Source organism: Solanum verrucosum, unplaced genomic scaffold (genome assembly GCF_900185275.1).
Source record: "Solanum verrucosum unplaced genomic scaffold, falcon-dt-bn FXZP01000261.1, whole genome shotgun sequence".
Taxonomy (NCBI): domain Eukaryota; kingdom Viridiplantae; phylum Streptophyta; class Magnoliopsida; order Solanales; family Solanaceae; genus Solanum; species Solanum verrucosum.
In genome coordinates this window covers 14,628,300-14,648,935 of record NW_026019969.1, presented here as the reverse complement: position 1 = coordinate 14,648,935, position 20,636 = coordinate 14,628,300, and the positions used below count along the sequence as shown (strand labels likewise).

The 20,636-nt window shown below is 32.7% G+C and overlaps 2 protein-coding genes across 2 annotated transcripts; both read left to right on the top strand.

Annotated features, from left to right (window-relative positions):
• The first annotated feature begins 205 nt into the window (after positions 1-205).
• Positions 206-1,228, top strand: LOC125816483 (ATP-dependent RNA helicase DRS1-like). Its single transcript, XM_049496096.1, has one exon. It carries the CDS (start codon positions 221-223, stop codon positions 971-973), a length of 753 nt encoding a protein of 250 aa, XP_049352053.1. The 5' UTR covers positions 206-220; the 3' UTR covers positions 974-1,228.
• A 15,367-nt stretch (positions 1,229-16,595) lies between these two features.
• On the top strand, positions 16,596-18,492 carry LOC125816487 (protein SHI RELATED SEQUENCE 1). The gene is made up of 2 exons (XM_049496100.1): positions 16,596-17,052; positions 18,052-18,492. The coding sequence occupies exons 1-2, from the start codon at positions 16,761-16,763 to the stop codon at positions 18,420-18,422; spliced, it is 663 nt and encodes a 220-aa protein (XP_049352057.1). The 5' UTR covers positions 16,596-16,760; the 3' UTR covers positions 18,423-18,492.
• Positions 18,493-20,636: the final 2,144 nt, after the last annotated feature.

Below are 20,636 nucleotides of genomic sequence, written 5' to 3'. Positions count from 1 at the left end.
TTTTCATTTCTTCTATCTTTCCCTAATTCCCTTCTCCACATTTCTTGGGTCAAACTTATCTAAATCCTACTAGAAGAAAAAAATTGTTTGGTTTCTATTGTTTCACGTTTCGTGTTTTACGGCACCGTTTTGGATATTCCATCCTAACATTTCGGTTTATTCTATTAGACGATACCGTTCGATATATTCTAGTAAACGACACGTAACTCAACCAATAGAAATGCAGCAAATAAACAGGTGGACCAAACCAAAACCGCCACGTCACCTCAACTGCTCTCCTTTATTACTTGTACGCATTTTCTTCTTCTCATTTTACAAAGAAAAAACTCCTCCTCAAGTAAACTACTTCAATACAAACCCTTACCAATTTTCAAGAAAATCAGAAGCCAATATGTTGAGAATCCTTGGAAAAAATCTCAGAATTTCAAAATCAGCAACAATGGTTGTTAGATCAGAGTCAGAAATTGATGCCCATGATCTGTTTGATGAATTGTCTTCGTGGGAATTTGTTAACCCTTCTGATGATGAACAAGAAGACAGCTACTCCTTCACTGATCAAACTGATGATGATGTTGAATTGATGTTAAAAGAAGATGACCCATGTGAAATTGGGTCTCCATCTTCTGATATCTCGATGAAATCGGAAGCAGAATCGGGATCTCCGTCGCCAGTTCAAACAATTGATGCATTGGTGGTTTGCCCTGTTGGGTTCAATCATCATGATACTTCTCGTGATGATGATCAGGAGGAGGACGATGAAGAGGAAGAGGAAGAGGAAGAGGAAGAAGAAGATTATGACTATGATTTGGATGATGAGTTGGTGCCAAATTGGTTGAGTGATAAACTTGGGAGACAAAGGATTAGGAAATTGGGGAAAAGGGCTTGTTCCAAGATGAACAAATCCAGAAAGGCGCCTTATGTTTTTAATAGGCCTGGATGTGTTCATGGTAAACATGGATTTGGTATGCGGTAGTTATGTCTAAAGTAAATAATTTGCATGTTCAATATGGATGAACGAAAAATGGGAAGTTAAGTTTTAGGTTAATTGATTAACTGGAAGCATTGTTGATTTTATCTGAATATAATCTTGATGTAATTAGGGCTGGTGGAAATTAAGTTGCTATCTAATTTGCAACTCTTTAGCTTTCTTTTTAGGCCTAGGTTATCTACTTGAATTTGGATGTAAATATCTGAATTTATCTAATGCAATTTGAATTTCAAGATCCAATCTTTCTCATTGATCATCTGTGGTTTACCTTGTTGTTGTTGTTGTTACGATTCTTGCATATATGCGCCACACAACTTTGCTATGTTTCTGCCCACTACCTTCTTATTTATTCATTATTGCTTTGAATTGCTTGAGCCTAGGTCTTCAGAAACAGTCTCTTTATTGTCATGTTTGTGCCCACTACCTTCTTTTTTGTTCATTATTGCTTTGATTTGCTTGAGCCGAGGTCTTCAGAAACAGTCTCTTTATCTCAGAGAGGTAGTGGTAAGGAGTGAAAAAGACTGCATACACTCTACCCTCTCCATAGCCTACTTTGTAGAATATCAATGGGTATGTTGTTGTTGTCTTTTCTCATTGCTTTTATTTGTCCAATGTCATCTTTCACTTTAAGAAAGAAAGCTAAAAAGATCAGTTCTTGGGGCTCTTTTCTTTAAGGTGGCAATGTGCTTCTCTGTTTTTCAGATATGCCAAGTTGCTTCATTTATGTTGATTTCTGCATTTATGTTTGTCAACTTGTCTCAACTATAAGGAACTCTCTCTTTTGTTCTTCATAATTTGCACAACTCTTTTTGACGACGACAACAACAACGTAGCCAATGTAATCCCATGAGTGGGTTCTCAGAGGGTTGTATGAAGTTGTTATCGATACCTTCGACTCAAGTAAGGCATATAAAAAACAACTCAGAGGGCTATGAGAAACTCTTTTCTTGTAAAGACTAGTATGACTTGCTATGTTTGTTGTAGAAGTGTTGAAACTTAATAATTTGTGTGGGATTGGTTCCACATGTAAACTGATACTAGCTGGACTTGCTTGTCACTTTTATCTTGCTTCAGAGGGGGGTATGCATTTGTTTGCTGCATTCTCACGATCTTGGAAGATAAAGTTAACTCTCCCATGTTTCAATTGTAGTACAAAAGGGAAAATTTATTCATTGCCTAGGAATTACGAGTAGGAATAAAGCCAAGGACTTTTGATGGCAAATACGTGTTAACACCAATTTAACCTTGAAAAAAGGATACACGGTCACATAGAGTCCGGGACAGAGGGTAAGCATCAATGATTGATTCCAGTGGCTTGAATCTGTGATCCATAGGTCAGTGGCTTGAATCTGTGATCCGGTCACTCGGGACTCATTAATAACCTTACCTTTTTTAGAGTCAAACGATATTAGCATCCATGGTTTCAAAGGTTTCTCTTTCTCAATTTAATATTAGCACTTACTACCTCCGTCCACTTTTAATTGTCATGGTTTCCTTTTTCCATCATATTCATATGCAAAAAATTGCAATTTATAGTACTTTTTGTATAGTTTTTGAATATCTATTTTTTTTTTTAAATATCGAATCAATGTAATCTAATTTAACTTTAAAAATTAGTCAAATTGATTTTTGAAAAGCATAACATGATAATTAAAAGTGGACAGAGGAAGTATAAATTAAAGTGAGCATCACATCACTTTAACCATCACCAATTAAAAAGTATGTTATATTTGCCGCAGAAAACTGTGGTAATATAAAATATTAAGGAACGCCCGAATGAGAATATTTTGTTAAAAGTTGTCACTATCTGAAAAGCTTAAGTAATCATGAGTGATAATGTTGACATGATGTGAAGTTGAGGAATAAATTGGCACCTAATTTAACACAAAAATGCAGACAAATACCACTACTTTTTTGTGAGGCTGCACCATAAGGAATAAAGAATTTTGGTTAAGGTTGAGTAAGCTCTAGAATTGCTATTGGACAATGATTTATAAAAGCCATTTGGCATGTTTCATGAGGCTATTGATTGACTTTTCATGAGCAAAGATGGTTGACCTTGGTAAAAGTTACAAGTAGAAGAACTTGTTAGTTACCCTAAAATTTCCTAGCAATTCTAAATCTGTTTGGTTATTATAAATTGATTGAACAGAGCATGTTACCACGATCGAATTAAGGATGTGTTTGGTAGGATTGAAATCAATTCAGAATTCTTGTTGTTTATATAATAAATGACCAACCATTATATACTAACTTAATTGTCGAGTGCAGGTCATTGTTGCAGAAGCTGGTGGCACCAACACACCTTCAGGGAGCAGAATAGGGGTATAAGTTAGTCCAAAGATTATTTATTTCATCATTTATACAATAATGATGGGATAAGTTATCACACATATATGATGGGATAAATAACTTCATGAGATATCTTAATCCATAGGATAACTTTATCTATCTCATATCCCCTACCAAACGACCCCTTAGGCCTTAGATATATATCATAGATTTTATTTTTATCTTATTTATGCCGTATAACTTTTCGGACGAAGGGAATTCAATTGATCCAACGATCCATCTACTGTAGGTTGAAACTGAGAAAAATATGAATGAAATGCAAAATTGACCACTCTGTATGTTAATATCCACTAAACAATTAATTGATTATGTTTCAACATCAAATTAGTTGGGATAAGTTATATATGATTCTACTGAAGTCTTCTTCTAATATGGTCCTTAAATTAGTCGTTGACATGTTGTATTGTTATTCATCATTAGACTTGTGGATGTAGCAGTTTTGAGCGATGGGCCTGTTTATCAGCCCAATTGATTGGGCTTACTGACAAGTAAAGTGGGCTGAATTCATTTGTAAATGTTGGATTGTTCAAATAATATAGATTCAGAAAGAAAAACAAAAGTATATTTTACACAAATCTTATAGTGTTAATAACTAATTACATCCTATCTCTATTCATTTTCAAATTGCAAAAATTCCTAAAGATTGAAGGATTTCGGATACGTTCCAATACATCGTGTTTCGGTTTTGGATTCATCACTCAACGTCTCTATACATCGCGTCCCAATTTGAGATACATCACTCAACGTTCAATACATCGTGTCCCGATATATTAGCTTTGTTGATACAAGACACACATGTCTCGATACATCGCTCAACGTTCCGATACATCACATCCCTATACATTACCTTTGTTGATATAAGACACACTTGTCTCGATACTTCATTTCCCAATACGTTGCGTAAGAGTTATGTATCCGATAATAGGAAAGAGTATAAATTTTAATAATTTTTTCAAATGGTATGAAATTTCAAAGTATGATAAAATAATTTGCTTATTTATGTATTTTTTCCAAAAAAGTAACTAAGATACAAAGACATGTTTTCTTAACACAAAATTTAAGTATTTTTATTATAAAATATTAACCTAGATAAGTGAAGATTAATGTGCAAAATGGAATGAAAGAATTGGAAGAGTTTTTAAAAGTCACATCTTCTTTTGAGGGGGAGAAGAGAACAAATAATGAGGTCAATCACAAAAAGATATCCTCGGAGACAGATAACACGTACTAATTTGGTGATACCATTTATTGTAACTACTAGATAAGCGATGCCCAATATATTGGATTTTGATGTAATACTATCACACATATGTACATCATTATACATGTATCATTGGATTCTTTTATCTACAATATGTATTCATCATTTTCAATGAGTAAAAGTTGTAGGCATCAACTTAGCAAATAACTTTTTTATCATTCCTAACACCACCGTGTGGAGAAGTTTAGGATGAATACTTGCAAAAGACAAGTAATATCAATAATTAAAACATGGAAATGGATGTCAAACTATTCAAGAAGTATTGAAACTCCCATGCACATAATTATTTTTCCAACAATGAAGAAGAAAAACTAACAATATTTTACCAATTGCAATATATACTATTAAAAAAAGTACAATGTGCAAAACTAATAAGAATTCCAAATGTTTATTCAAATTACCAACCAAAAAAGATTATCCAATTATAAAAAGTGAGGTATATAAACGCCGCTCAAAAAAAAAAAGAGGACATCAACATCCTTCTTTCTTTTTAGCCTTGAATTGGCAACAGAAAAAGAAAAAAAAAAGAGAGCAAGACATTGCATATATACAAAAGCTTCTAATATATAATAAAATAATATAATATTTTTTTCTTACTGAATAAGATCCCAAATAAATACAAATTCATTTCATCAATAGAGTTACATTTTCTCTACAGTCAAATACATCACAAATCCCCTTCCTCAATCGATAAGAATTGTGAAATGACTTTTATGCTTATGAACAATGTGATCAATCATTCATGATCCTTTTGAAAGTTGTCCTTCGATTTACTTCCTTTTCCAACTCCTCCATCACCCCTACTTCTTCCAGTTCCTGCATCAATCACCATTAATCCATAGTTCTTGCATCAATCATCATTAATCCATTCTTAGATTTTCCTCTTATGTTGTAATAGTATTACTTTTGTTTACTATCGAAACACTGTTCTGTGTAATTTTACAATTCTTATTAACTTAGGTCCTAAGAACAAGCCAATGGGACACCATTGAACTTCTCTGAATGATGAAGCTGCAAATTCAGATATCAAACAAATGCATTAGAATATCTTGCCAACCGCTAATATTAATGTATTACTTAACCCTCGCACTAAGTGTGATTAAAATTAGCGAATGAGTTGCAGTCACCTTCCTAAGATAATGTACATTGGCCACAGGTCCAACCGAGAATCTTTTGTAAACCAAACCATCGTGAACGATATGTATGTCAGTTCCAAATACTGTGATCCCTAGCCCCTGCATAATAGAAGACCATTTCATCACTAAGGTTGTTCAGTTCGAGAAGTCTTTCTCTTGGTTTGTGGTGCAATTGCAACAATTTAACTTAACAAGAATCTTAACATAATCACCACGAATGAAATAAGACATTTAATTTAAGCTCCAAATTGTCAAATTATACGTGGTACACTGCTAAAAAAAATACAATGTGCAAAACCAATAAGAACTCCAAATGTTATTCAAATTACCATCCAAAAAAGACGATCCAAATGTAAAGAGTGAGGTATATAAGCCTTGCATCTGATAAAACTTCCACTGTTGAAAACTAAAAAAATCTCAAAATTTGCACTATACGATTCTCACCATTCTCTATAATCCACACATTATCAAGGACCATAATAACCTTAGGGGTCCTTTATTTCATTGGATAAGGTGGCATAGCTCATTTGTGACACACACTCTACAACCACATTTATGGAACTACAAATACATTTGTTTGACCATTCTAATTTGCTTAAACATTAAGTCTTTTAGATAATATTAGTTAGAATTGCAAAGGTATCTATCTATAATCAGAAAGGCTCATATACTTGCTAAGGGGAAGAAGTACATGTTTTTAGCTTTGTTAAGTTGATTTTGAAAAGTCCTATATTCATTATGTTCTAGTGACAAGCTGCAAACAAGGTAATACTTCTAACAAATAAGGGAAACAATAAAAATAGAAGTAGCTTATGGGGAGAAGGTGATGATACCTTAATGAACCAAAGATTAGTATTTGCAAGCCATTCATTTAAAACCTCAAAATCTCCCTTTTGAAAACAGCTTCAACTATCCACATTATTGCTGATAATATGAAGCTATTGAGATGAAGATACTACAGACCATGAGTATTAATCTGAGTGAGAAAAAAAATTCATGACTTCATAATCGAGAGAAAACAAACCAAGAGAGAGAACAAAAAAGAGGTGGGAGAAAGCTCAGAAACACCGTCTGTCATTTACATGATTCTTATTTGCTGTTATTACTTGATCCAATGGGCTTGAGTGAAGTATGTTTACCAATTTGGGTGGGGAATACTTATGTACTTGAACCTGCTCATGAATTGGAATAACTACTCTCTTGAAGTTATCTAGTGCATTGGATGGGGTCTTAATTTGGGTCAACACTACTTGTGCCTTCGCACTTAAGTATGAGAGTGTTCATGTACTACTTGACATAAGAGAGGTCTTGTGCTTGTTTGGATGTGGAACCTGTTGACACTTACATATGATATTGTTTAAATGTATTGGTTCATTCGCTCTACCCCTTTGTCAAAGTTTCTTGCTTAGCCAAATATCTCTTGCTTTGATTGGTTACAAACCCTTTGTTGATATTTGTGATGCTTGGTTATATGTTAAGTTTGTGCATCATTGGCATGGTATTGAACTTGTTATTGCTAACGTTAACCGGATATTGTTCTTGTTTGCTCTCCCTATGGTTTTGCAAAGTATGGATTCAAGGACAAATCATTTTCAAGAAGAGGAGAATGATGCAATCCAGATTGCCTCAAAACCATCCATTCACGAACTTCAACGCTTTAATGGAGTGTTCACAAGGATGGAGGCTCTTGGGCTTGAGGTGGTGCTAAGAAAGGAGTTTCAAGCCTTGTTTGGTAACAAATGCGCTTTGAAGTAGCTCCCAACTGAGCAACACCATGTGTGGATGATAACTTGGAGCATGGGAAGCCTAACGAAGCAAGTAGGAGCAAATGAACATGTTGTTCCATTCGGCGAGCTGACCTCCACTTTGGCAACTCGCCAAGCTACCTTGGCGAGGGTTCTAACATCGCCTAAAGTCCTAAAGAGCTACAACTGGAAATTCCTCACTCGGCGAGCTGAAGAGTCATCAACGCATTGCCCATTAGCTTGGGAGATGACCACCAGATCGCCTAATGTCCAAACAGGCATCAGGATCAAGGTCCGTCGCCAAGTGGACAAGAGACCCATCAATGCATCACCCAATGGATCCCAAGACCGCCGAAAGTTACAACAAGCCTTTAAGAGAAGGCAATGAGCAGGGTTCTCGCCTAACCCATTGGGCGCATCGCCGAGCCGTTTGGCGAGCCCGACTTGGCTCGCCTATTGGCCCACAGGTCACTTTTGGGCCCATCTATGTAATAATGCCTAAAATTCTAAATAGGCCTTTAGGGGTTCATTTTAGGTTAGGCTATTTTGAATATTGATGAATGATGAATTGAACTCTTTGTGTGAGTGTTTGAAAGCTTGGTAAGTTTTTGTTGATTCTTGCTTAGAAACGTCGGTTGCTTGGGATATTGATTCCATCGAGGTCGTCGTAAGAGTTAGGTGTTTCTTGTTGGATTAATTAATTGAGGTCTTTGGGTTTAATATACCCTTAGGTTGCTTTTTGTTTCTTTTTTTTGTGTCTATCTATCTATCCTTTATTTCATGTATTTTTAATTTATGTTGTTTTTGTGATTTTTCTTGTGAGAATCGTATCATTAGTACTGCATTTCACCCTCAGACAGATGGGCAGTCTGAGCGAACAATTCAAGTGCTGAAGGATATGTTTCGTGTGTGCGTGATAGATTTTGATGGTCATTAGGATCAATTCTTACCCTTAGCAGAGTTTTCGTACAACAATAGTTATCACTCGAGTATTTATATGGCCCCATTTGAGGCATCGTATGGGAGGAAATGTAGGATTGGTTTGATGTATTTAAGGTGAGACCTTGGGGTACCAATCTTTTGAGGGAATCGTTAGAGAAAGTGAAAGTAATTCAGGAGAAGCTTTTAGCAGCTCAGAGCATGCAGAAGGAGTATGCAGATCGAAAGGTTAAAAACTTGGAGTTTATGGAGGGTAAGCAAGTCTTGCTGAAGGTTTCACCCATGAAGGGTGTGATGCGGTTTGGTAAGCGAGGTAAGCTTAGTTCGAGGTACATTGGGCCATTTGAAGTTCTTAAGCGTGTGGGGGAAGTGGCCTATGAATTGGCCTTGTCTCCAGGGGTGTCAAGAGTGCACACGGTATTTCATGTGTCCATGCTGAAAAAATACCATAGTAATGGAAATTACATTATTCATTGGGATTCGGTACTGCTTGATAAGAATTTGTCTTATGGGGAGGAGCCTGTAGCTATTTTAGATAGGGAGGTCCGCAAGTTGAGGTCAAAGGAGATTGCATCTATCAAGGTTCAATGGAAGAATCGACCAGTTGAAGAGTCCACTTGGGAGAGTGAGGCTGATATGCATATCCACACCTTTTTATCGATTCAGGTACCCTTTCTTACCCTTGCCTTCTTTTGATCGTTCGAGAAAGAAAGATGGGTAAATTGATATCTATTGTAACCATTTTGGTCGTTTTGAGTACTAAAGCTTTTTATTTCATAAAATATTTTTCGATAGATTCTAAATGAGTATTTTGAACTATTCGTAACTACATTTATGAATTTAGTGTAGGTAGTTTTAATAAGTAATTTAGCTGGTGGTTAAAGGAGATAACATTAAAATTAATAGTGGATATCTTTCACACTTTTATAATTGATTTTGTATAATAATTAGGAGTAAATATCTGTAAAATAGAAATAAGGGTTTAGCCGAGTGAATCCTTACCTGCGGTGTCGAAGAGAACCAACGAATCAGGTGATATTCTAAGATGTCAAATTCTCATATTGATTTATGTCACAGTTTGATTACTAGTATTACTATGTTATTGAATAGTGTCAAAAAGAAAGAAAAAGAAATCAAGAGTTGCTGTAGTTGAAAAATTGTTACTCTAAGTTGTAGTAATTCTAGTTGTGGGGTAAGGGAAACAATAATTTCCAATGGTCATCATTGGATAACGATGAAATTGTTGGCACTTGTAATCACTATAAACTATATAAATTATATATTACATATAGAATTGAGGAAGATACGGTGTAGTTACGGTTTCGTAATTAAAGTAGTTGGCATGATATTTTGGCTACAACAATTTCTTGAGTGTATTATATTATAAATATTAGATATATTTTATTATGGGAATTACATTAGAGTATAGTATTAGGAAGAATTGGATTACACACGCTACAGGTTTGACGAGCAAATACATGTTGTTTTGTTTGTTACGGCTGACTAAGATCAGGGGTGGTTAGGGAGTAATGATTAAGGTAATAATTGAAGTTAGTAAAAGGATAGTATAAGGGCTAGGGGGTATGGTTAATGATCTGTCTAGGTTACTGGTTGTGTAAATTCACTAAATATGATTATCATATGTAAGTTTATGTTTTGATAAGAATTAATATAAATAATTAAATATTAGGTGTATTGTATTGACTACCATTAAGTTGTGATAATTGGAGGAATTGAGACTTACCCTTGGGCTTGAACTTTAGGAAATTGTCTATAGACTGGGAGTTAGTAATTGTATAGGCTTGATATATATAGTAATATGTGGGTCAATAGAATCGTTTACTTACGCATAATGTATAATTGATAGATTGGAAACATTCGGAGGTATTGCGGAAAGGGAAATAATTGGAAGATTAGCCCTCTTGTTCTTCGGTTGAGGTAGGTTATGGCATATTCTATTTGATAGATATATAGACTCTTAATAGTGATTGATATGCATTGAGTGATATTGTGAAGTTCTCTATGTACTTGATTGTGTGGTTGTGTAGCTTGGTTGTGTGGTTTGTGATTGGTCTGAAATCTTGAGACCGTGAAATTTATAATCTTGAACCCTTTCTATCGAAATGATGCCTTGAATAAAGAAGGCTTGATGAAATACTGTTAATGAAGTGAAAAGTGGTGATAATAAAAGATAAATTAACGATATATTGGATCGGATGCCACGAGCCGGCATGGTATTATCGGATCGGGGTGTCACGTTCCGACACGGTATTATTGGATCGGGGTGTCACATTCTGACACGGTAACATTAAAGGAAAAGATATTGAACTAACTTAATGTACTCAATCTCAAAGAACCTATTTCCCCAAATGAGCGTGGTGTGGAGGCATGAGTCCTCGTATATGTGCTTGATATTGTGATTGATTGCGTACTTGCTTTCGTTGTCACTTGTTCATATTGTTTGTTGTTGGCCACCTACTAAGTGTCATAGTTGATTATACTATTATTCATTGCATATTAATTTTTATTTTGGGTTGGCTGATGATACCCACTCAATACGTGTTCTTTGTACTGACCCTTACTTGTGTTTTCTTCATTTTCTTTTGTGAAGTGCAGCAAGTGTACCAGCGACTTCGACTTTCCCTCAGCTCTAGCCAGTCTCCAACACATCAGATTTCCGGGTGAGCTATTCCTTCTAGCTCGTGCTGGATTCTCTCAATCATGGCATAATGTCCTTAAATTTCGGACATAGACCATCTTATTTACTTATTTTGGTGTCTTTAATACTCTTAGACTTGGTATTTTGAGAACAGATGTCCTTGATATGATGACTTTCAGATTTTGGGGATAATAAGTGTTGGACTTTAGAAGTTTATTTGATTGGTTACTTTAATAAGTTTTGAGCTTCCGCATTATTATTGTTATTCGTAGTTGAATTATTGATATATGTTGGGATTTGGATTCCTTGGTTCGCCCACTTAGGAGGTTAAGTGTGGGTGCCGCTCACGACTCATTTTGAATCGTGACAAATATATTTATTCCATTCTTGTGATATATTCATAAGTTTGATACCCACTATTCCTATCTTATGAAATATATCAGCTCAAACATTTGAGAGAATTGAAACCTTACCATTTTGGTTTATTAGTGGAGAATCCAATAGAACCAAATAAGAAAAAGCCAAAAATAAAGGGACATAATGGAGAATCAAATGGGGGAAAATGCCAATTAAAATCTCATTAATTAAATAAGTTTCTCACAAAGCGACGCAGTATAGTAAAGCGATTTGACATTTGTTTTTTAACAGGGCCAACATGTTTCTGATGGAAAAAAATTTAAGCCACTCACTTCTTTTCTTTCCTTATATTTAAATTTAATTTAATTTACTCATTGATTTTATATTATTCGCATCTGAAAGTGACTTGATAATTATTTATGTGCTTTGTGGGGTTGACTTTATAATTTGCATTTAAGGATGTGGATTATGTTAGATATTTAACATGATAAATTTAAAATTAAACACGGTAATAGGATACAAAATTTTACAAAGATTAGTAGGATCGAATGGCATACATGTTTGAGCCATAACGGATTATAGGACAAATTAGTTTTTCTTCTCTACTATCCTTATCGTTAACGTGTCGTTAATGGGATAACAACCTCACATTCTCATATGTCTCTAGTCTGAGGCGGATCTACGTTTATAAGAATGGGGGCACGTGTACCCATTAACTTAGGAAAAAATTATGTGTATATACATGTATATATTTAAACAAGGATCATATAATTAAATGTGCACTCACAAGCAAAATGTCCTGAGCTCGATATTGTTGTTGTGTTTTCTTTTTTGTCATTTTTTTTTCAAAGAAAACATTTAAAAACTTCAAGTGAGATTTGAATCCATAACCTCAAGTGTATGGTAAGGGGCAAGATCATCTAAGCATAGAGTAAACTATATTATATTTTTGTTTGATTTGTATTTATATACTTTCGATTTTATACTTGTTTGATAATATTTTGTTGGTGCTTCGACTAATCGATAGTGCCCGTCGCCTTAAAATGTACGGGCCAATATCCAATATAATGACTATATTGGACTTGTGTTATGAATAGCCATACAATCCAAAATAACTGAAGTGTTATAAGTTTTAACTAATGTAAGCTCATTTTCCTAATAAATTGGTCATGAATTGTCATGATATGAAAAGTATGAGATCAAGCATAAGTCCATTAAAAAAGTATGGTGTAATTTTTATATTTGTTCAAATTTTAATGGATAAATTATTTAGAATGTGTTTTAATGGGAGACATCAAGTAAACGTCAAATTAATTGAGATCTATGTTAGTTAGATTTGACACCTCTATTATAAATTTTTAAAAAGAATAAAAAGCATATTTTTAATAGTTTAGATGACAACATCTCTAATATTTTCAACCATGAAAAACTCCTCTTTATCAAAATTCTAAGTTTCCGCGTATATTTAGTAAAGTTGGAGGGACCAAAATCAAGATTAATTTAAGCAGTGGAATAGAAAAGGAATAAGTTTGTAAAAATCTGTATCTTTTTAAAAAAAATAAAAATTGACAGGTTTGTCACATACATGACAAAATTTGATCATATATAATTGAAGTTCAGACAGTTATGCTCAATATTCAATAATTCAACACATAATTTGACATTCATATCTATTTTGAATGAATTTAATTGTGAAAAAATAAGTTGTAGATATCCTAAAATATACTTAATTAGTCGAGTATTTTACGAGGACAAAATGAGAATTTGTCGATATTTGAGAAATTAAAAGCACAAAATTCTCTAAGAAAATAATACTACCTGTCCCTATCATTTCCTTTTTCCTTACTTTTTGAGTGAATATCTCAAAAAGTCCCTCAACTTTGAGAATTTATCTAGTAAAATCATTAAACTTTGTTTTGTATCAATAAAATCACTCAACTTAGTTATTTGAATCAATAAAATCATTCAATTTAGCCATCTGTATCAATAAAATTGTTCAACTTAGATATTTATATCAATAAAATCACTCAACCACATTAATTATAAAATAAATTTGATATGACAAAATAATTATTTTTATATACTATATTAATGATTTGAATAATAAATAAAGGAGTCAAAATTCTTCATTTATAGATAGAAGTTGGCTCCATATATTCTTTGTTGCTACGTTCTCCGTCAACGTCTACCGTCAATCAATAACCTGTAAACCTCTCTTCCTTATTCAATTTAAATGGAAGATAATATCTCTTTTTTTTTAAAGAAGATCACCTTTTATTTATTTGATGTTCGCTAATACAAGTTTTAGATATCCTAAAATATACTTAATTAGTTGAGTATTTTACGAGGACAAAATGAGAATTTGTCGATAATTGAGAAATTAAAAGCACAAAATTCTCTAAGAAAATAATACTACCTGTCCCTATCATTTCCTTTTTCCTTACTTTTTTCAATACTTTCCACTGACACAATAATTATCAGTGAAGCCCCACTCCTTTCTTTTTCATCCAAAATCCGATACTTTTATCAGAATTGTTTGATACGAAGGATAAAAAATAATTAATTTTAAAATTGATTTTAATTTTTTTTATTTCATGTTTGATTGTAATAGATCATAAGATAACTTATTTTTAAATCAAGTATTTTATAATTATAATACTGTATTATTTTTATTCATATTAAGAATAGAATAACAATTTCTAAAAATTTCTCTAACCACACTAGCCCTTAATTCCTAAAGCATCTTTGTGTCACTCCTAACTTCTTTTTCTTTTCTTTATTTCAGTTGTCACTCCTAACTTCACTTGCCCAAAAATTTAATGTGTATCACAGTTGACAGATGACACGTGTCGACACCCTAACTACCCTCTTTTTCTGCCCCTACATCTTACCTTACTTTATAAACAAACACCTGCAGAATTTGAGCATTAAAGTATGGTAATAGTCCAATAAAATGAAGTCACCATTACAAATCGAACCCAAAAGTAAAAAGAGAAAGACAAAGATAAGAGTAACTGCCAAACTTGTCATATCAATTTAACCTTTTGAAATATTTGACTTTTTCTCTTACATAATTGTAGCAGCAATGTATACGGTGTAGGAAAAATATATGCGTATAAAATTAAAAAGGAAGCTAGCCCTTTTCTCTTTATATACATACATACATGGGTTGTGGTCACCCAACATATGTATATAGTAACAAATAATTCTTCATATGAAGTCCGATCTGATAAAGTCAAGTCAAATTTAAATTAGCCCAACTTTATTAAAATTATTTAAATTGCTTTTTCTTTTTTTTTTTGCACTTTCGTCATTAATAGTTTCTTCTTTCTTTCTTCTCCTCTTTCTCCTCCTTCGAACTTTTCTCTTTGTTGCTTTCAGTTTTCCTTTCTTCTTCGATGATGATCAATAAGCTATTAAAGTTCTAAAGTTTAATTTAAATTTTTGACATACTTCAATGTAAATCATTCCAAGCAAACTATATATTAAAAGTCTTGAAACATCGAAAGAATTTCATATCTAATATTTGAGACTGTTTAGGGAGGATTTTGAGTTGGTCAAAATTAAACAGAAAGTAGAATTATTTTCAATAAAATCGATTTTGCTTACAAAATCACCACCTTCTTCATAATCAATATTTCCCTTAACTATTTCTCATTTTTTTCTTTATTCTTTAATCAACCTAATAAATATTCAAAAAAAAATAGTTCAATAAATAATCAGTGTATAGTCTGTATATATTTCATATAAGTTAAGTTATATTCTGTCGTTTGAGTGTATGTATAATAAGTTTATAGCTCATGTATAAATAGGTTGTATTCAATTTTTTTAGTGTATTATAAAATATAGTCAGTGTATACTTCATTTTAAGTTAAAGTAATATTCTGCTTTTTGAGTGTATATATAATAAGTTTATAGCTTATGTATAAATAAGTTGTATTCAGTTTTCTGAGTGTATCACATTGTAAAGTCAGTGCATACTTTATATGACTTTTGAGTAATTTATATATAAATAAAAATATGATTATATTATTGTAAATAGGGAAAATTTTATATAATAGTAAACTATTAATTCAAATTAAATGTTATAAACATAGTTTGATTTAATTGTACCTCATATCAAATTGTTGCTATTTCGCCTCTCTCCTGATGAATCTCGCTCGCTACTCTCACTCACCTCTCTCACTTTATACAAACACAAATGTATACATTGTGTTTGTGTTTGTATAAAGCGAGAGAAAATTGTATATACAAATACAAATGTATATATTTTCGTCCTATACACTTATGATTATACAAATACGATCTTCCCCTGCCCAGTTTTCTTTTGTCTTTCTCTCTTTCTCGCTTTATACAAACACAGATTATACAATTGATCATTTGTATATGTATACCGAAACAGAAATAGATTATACAACTGCTTATAGCGAAATATAAATATTTATGTTTGCTATGAAACGTAATTATGCAAACTATAGTTATAGCATACAAATATGATTTTCATGTTAGCTATATGTGAAAGTTGTTCTTGTAAATAATTACTTCATGTATATATTTAAATATTTCATGTAAAAATAATAAAATTAAAGAGTTACAAAAAATAATCTTTTCAAAAACGACTAAGAATAGTAAAAACAAATTGAAATAGAAAGGAGGAGTAATTAATATGTTACTGTCCTCAACGGTACTCAATAATTATCTCCTCAACAAGAATGGCCATATATCCCTTTCCATTTCTTATGGTATAATACTGCAACTGTTGTCACTGTAATGAACTCCACAGAGTGAAGGCAAATGATCCACAGTACACTGCATCACGTGTATGTACACATAACAAAAATTAATACTTTTCCTCTTTTTTTTCAGGATCACTGTTCCTTTAATCGATTTTTAAAAAATGACATATTTTTATATTTAATAATAACAATTTATCTTGAATGAAATAATTTTTTCCTACAAATATCTATAACTTATTTTAGATTACAAGTTTCAAAATTTTCTCTTTCTTTCTTAAATTACATGACAAATCAAATTATATCATATAAATTGAGACGGAGTAATTAATTTCGGTATTGGTGGAAAGGCACCAGAAAAAAGCAATGAAAAGAACCCCAACAAATAGTACTCTAGAGCCATGAACTCTAGAAATAACCAAAGAACCAAACACAAATTCCCAAATTTAGGAACAGAGAAACTTAACAACCACACCAAAAATAATAAGCATTTAAAGAAGGGAAAACCAGATGGTAAAATCAACTGAAATTAGTAGTGTAGTTATTGTGAAGAAAGCAATTATAATAACGAAAACGATTACTAGTTCGAGATGATGAGGAGGGAAGAAGAAGAAGAAGGAAGAGTATCATCATCATTAAGTAGTAGTAGATGTCAAGATTGTGGAAATCAAGCCAAAAAAGATTGTACATATTTGAGGTGCAGAACTTGCTGTAAGAGTCGAGGGTTTCATTGTGAAACACACGTTAAGAGTACTTGGGTCCCTGTCGCCACAAGGCGTCCCAGGCACCATCTTCATCATCATCATCATCACAGTACTATTCAGCAACAGCAACAGCAGCTTCAAAATGGGCCAAACCCTAAAAGATACAGATCAAATGAAGGTACTGCTGTTATCATCACAGACAATATTAGATTCCACAGTGTATAGATCTCCACATACTCATCATTGCACTTTAAATCTATTGAACTTTGTGACTATTTTGATAACAACATTTCATGATCTAAAAGCCTTTTTTTCCCCATTGGGTGACAGTACAGTGACGAAGCTAGAATTTTCAATAAAGAGATTCAAAATATTAAAGAAGTAAGCGCACACGAAGAAACTATCTATTGTTATAAATAGGGTCACAATTTAGTAGGGAAATCAAGATTTTCAATAAAGTGTTCAAAATTTAAATAAGTAAACATATGAAGAAGTCAAGAAAATTCATCATATATTATAGATACATAAAAATAATTATATATAGTGTAAATTTTCGCCAAACAGAGTTCAGATGAACCCTCCTTCCACCATTTTCCGCTTCTCACATAGTTCAATAGATAGTAGATAATGGGTGACATAGTAGCGGATTTAGAATTTTTCAGTGAAATTCATTAAATGAAGAAGTAAGCACATGAAAGAGGCACTATTCAATATTTGTTTAATATATAATTATAAAAAATAATTTAATCGTGTATATATATATATAATAGAGTATTCCTTTACTCCCCTTAGTGCTCCGGCCCTGGGTGGCCGTGAGAATCAACCCAAGAGACTCTTATCTGGTTGGATATCGTGTACAATGATCTGTGATATTTTCTAGTTTAAAAGCTTCAGCAATTTAAGATATACTTTTATTTAGAAGATTATACATGTTCTTAATTATGAAACCCTAGCTATTGCAGCTTTTCTGTGTATGCTTGCTAGCAAGCAATGTTGTGATACCATTTTCAAATTACTTTTACTATAGTACTCTTGGAACGACTCCTGTTAAATAGCGCAATGTTACACCCATTGAAGCCCCAAAAAAATATGTATATAATTTGCGCTACCTACTGTCAATGTCAGTGTATAGTACTTAAATTCTTAATTTAAATTTCGTGTGTTGTCTTTGATGTAGTGATGATAGGTGATGATCACGAAGGAGGTCATTTTCCGGGGGAAGTGAGTTCTCCAGCAGTATTTCGTTGTATTCATGTAAGTTCGATTGACAATGCGGTTGATCAATATGCATATCAAACATCAGTGAAGATAGCAGGACATGTTTTTAAAGGGATATTATATGATCAAGGACCTGATAATGAGAGTCCTCGTTACAACAATTATATGGCTGGAGAAAGTTCGTCAAGTGGCTTTCAGCTTCATCAACCTCCTATTTTACCTACTACTACTACAACTTCTCCACCACCACCATCTTCTACTTTTCCCAATCTATTTAGTGCTTTTAATATGCCTGGTACGCAATTTTTTCCATACCCAAAATCATCTTGAAATAAACTTTCTTCAATCAATTCAACTTATATACATTGATTTACCAGTCAAATGTTGTATTCCGAGGTCAGACTTATCTGTAACTTTTGTTGGAATATAACATACACTACCTTTTGGTAGTTAAACCAAAAAAATAAAATAAAATAAAAATACATTGACAATGTCACTGTATTTTAACCCTGTTGTATTAGGTTTAAAATTTATTATGGACACGATTATTTGTATTAATTTTTTAAATAACCTAATTTAATTACCCCTCTAGTTATCTCTCGGTATTTTGTTATGTGCAGTGCAATGGTAAGAGTTCAAACAATGTACATTGAACATTGAACAAAAAGGAAAGAGATGAAGAACAAAAAAAGGCTAAAAAGAGTATTAAATTCTAATGAGGAATTATTGGTTGGCATATGGTTCTGCAGTTTGTCTTATCATGAATTTCCCCCATCCCCATTGTTTTAATCTTTTTGATTAAGGGAATTAATTATGTCTGATTTACTGGTTGTTTATGAATATCGAAGCCACTTTTCTCCTGATTACCCGTTTCTTTGCCGGTTTAAAATGCATGTATCCTTTTTAATGGACACAAGGACAATAAGTGATTCTTGGACCATATATTTTAATCATCATGATGAGTTATACTTTTTCTATACACATAACTAACAGTAGTGTCATTTTTTTTATACTATCACATTAATTAAAAGAGACTATGTACGTAGGGACTAGGGAATAAATAAGATAGGACAACATGTTATAACAGGTTAAATTACAATGGTAACATTTTAATTTACACTATGAATGCATATAAGTTGAAATTATAATTTTAATGTATTTAGGGTGTGCCAGTCAATTCACCCTCCCTCAATGACCAACTAATTAAAGGCCAACGTGGGGAAGGTCCCTTTCTTGATATTTTTAGAGTTAATTAACACAATTAGCAAATCATACAAGAAAGTAGGCACTGATGCTTACCCACTATAGTTGTCCCCTTGTAACACCTAAAAAGTTCAACATAAAACTCCATGTTTTCAAAATTAAATTGTGGCATGCTTACTTGTTACAGAAAGAAAGAAAATTGTGTTAGTGTTATTGAAGAGTCTTACATCGATGGTTTAAGAGATACTATATAGTTTCTTTAATATGATTTGGGTGGTTGCCCAAGATTCATTATTTCTTTACTGTTACCATTGTCTTTGTACATCTTATTTTCTATGTTAATTATGTGTGAATTGTAATTGTTGTGTTCTTATTATTGATTTGTGGTACGTCTATTTAACTAAAACACTTCTATGACATTAGAGCTATACTTATATCTAGGTAGCTAGTTCGTAATTAATGCTTAAGATGCCTTCGATCATAAGCAAGTGTTAGACATTGATCATTGTAGCACTTAGGACAATGAAAGGGAATCCTTGATTAGTGTAAGGGGCCCTCAAATATGATTAATACTTAAATAAGTATCTTGAAGCAAAAAAAATAATATTGGGTGGGCATCTTGAGTGACTTTAAGCAAAAAAAAGTAGTTAGTAAAGCCTCATTTTTAACCTTTAGAAATATGCACACACCAAACCAAAGGTAAAGGTTGATGCCCCTATCAATGACACAATGTTGGAATATATCCCTCTAATAGTACTCATAGAGAAGAAACTAATAAATAAGAACTAGGAGAATAAATTACATGGATATTTTGTAAGGGGGAGTGAATGTTGAAATTTGAGTCTATATATTATATTGTTTTATAATTGTGGCATCCGGATTAGATTGAGCTCACTAATTTTATGGGGTATTTGCTATCTTATAAAATTTGAATTTGGGATTTCATGATTCTCATCGTAATCGATCTATTACTAAGATTTGAAATTGAGACCTTATAATTCTCAACAAAATTCATTTCATTGATTACTAGGTCACACCCTTGAGTGTGAAATATGTTACTATCTTATTTTAAAGGAGTTTAGCACATGAAAAAGAATTAGACTCACACACGGAATGAAACATATCTAGATTTAATAGAATCAAGTAAACAATCTCTTGCAAAAATATGCAGGAAAAAGACAACGTACAATAAACTCTTGTAGTTTATACTTCCCTGCATCCCGTCCATAACAAGAGCTTTTAGTACACCAGGCTACCCTTTTGAGTAAATTAAAGTATGTTCTTTCCAATTAACAATATATAAAACTTTGATGAGTCACACATTCCAATATACATACATAT

What these genes read in the sequence shown, in the direction of transcription:
- LOC125816483 (XM_049496096.1), top strand. Translation starts at nt 221, where the DNA reads ATGCAGCAAATAAACAGGTGGACCAAACCAAAACCGCCACGTCACCTC.
- LOC125816487 (XM_049496100.1), top strand. Translation starts at nt 16,761, where the DNA reads ATGATGAGGAGGGAAGAAGAAGAAGAAGGAAGAGTATCATCATCATTA. An exon ending in AAGATACAGATCAAATGAAG is followed by an intron (nt 17,053 to 18,051) that starts GTACTGCTGTTA and finishes TCTTTGATGTAG; the next exon opens with TGATGATAGGTGATGATCAC.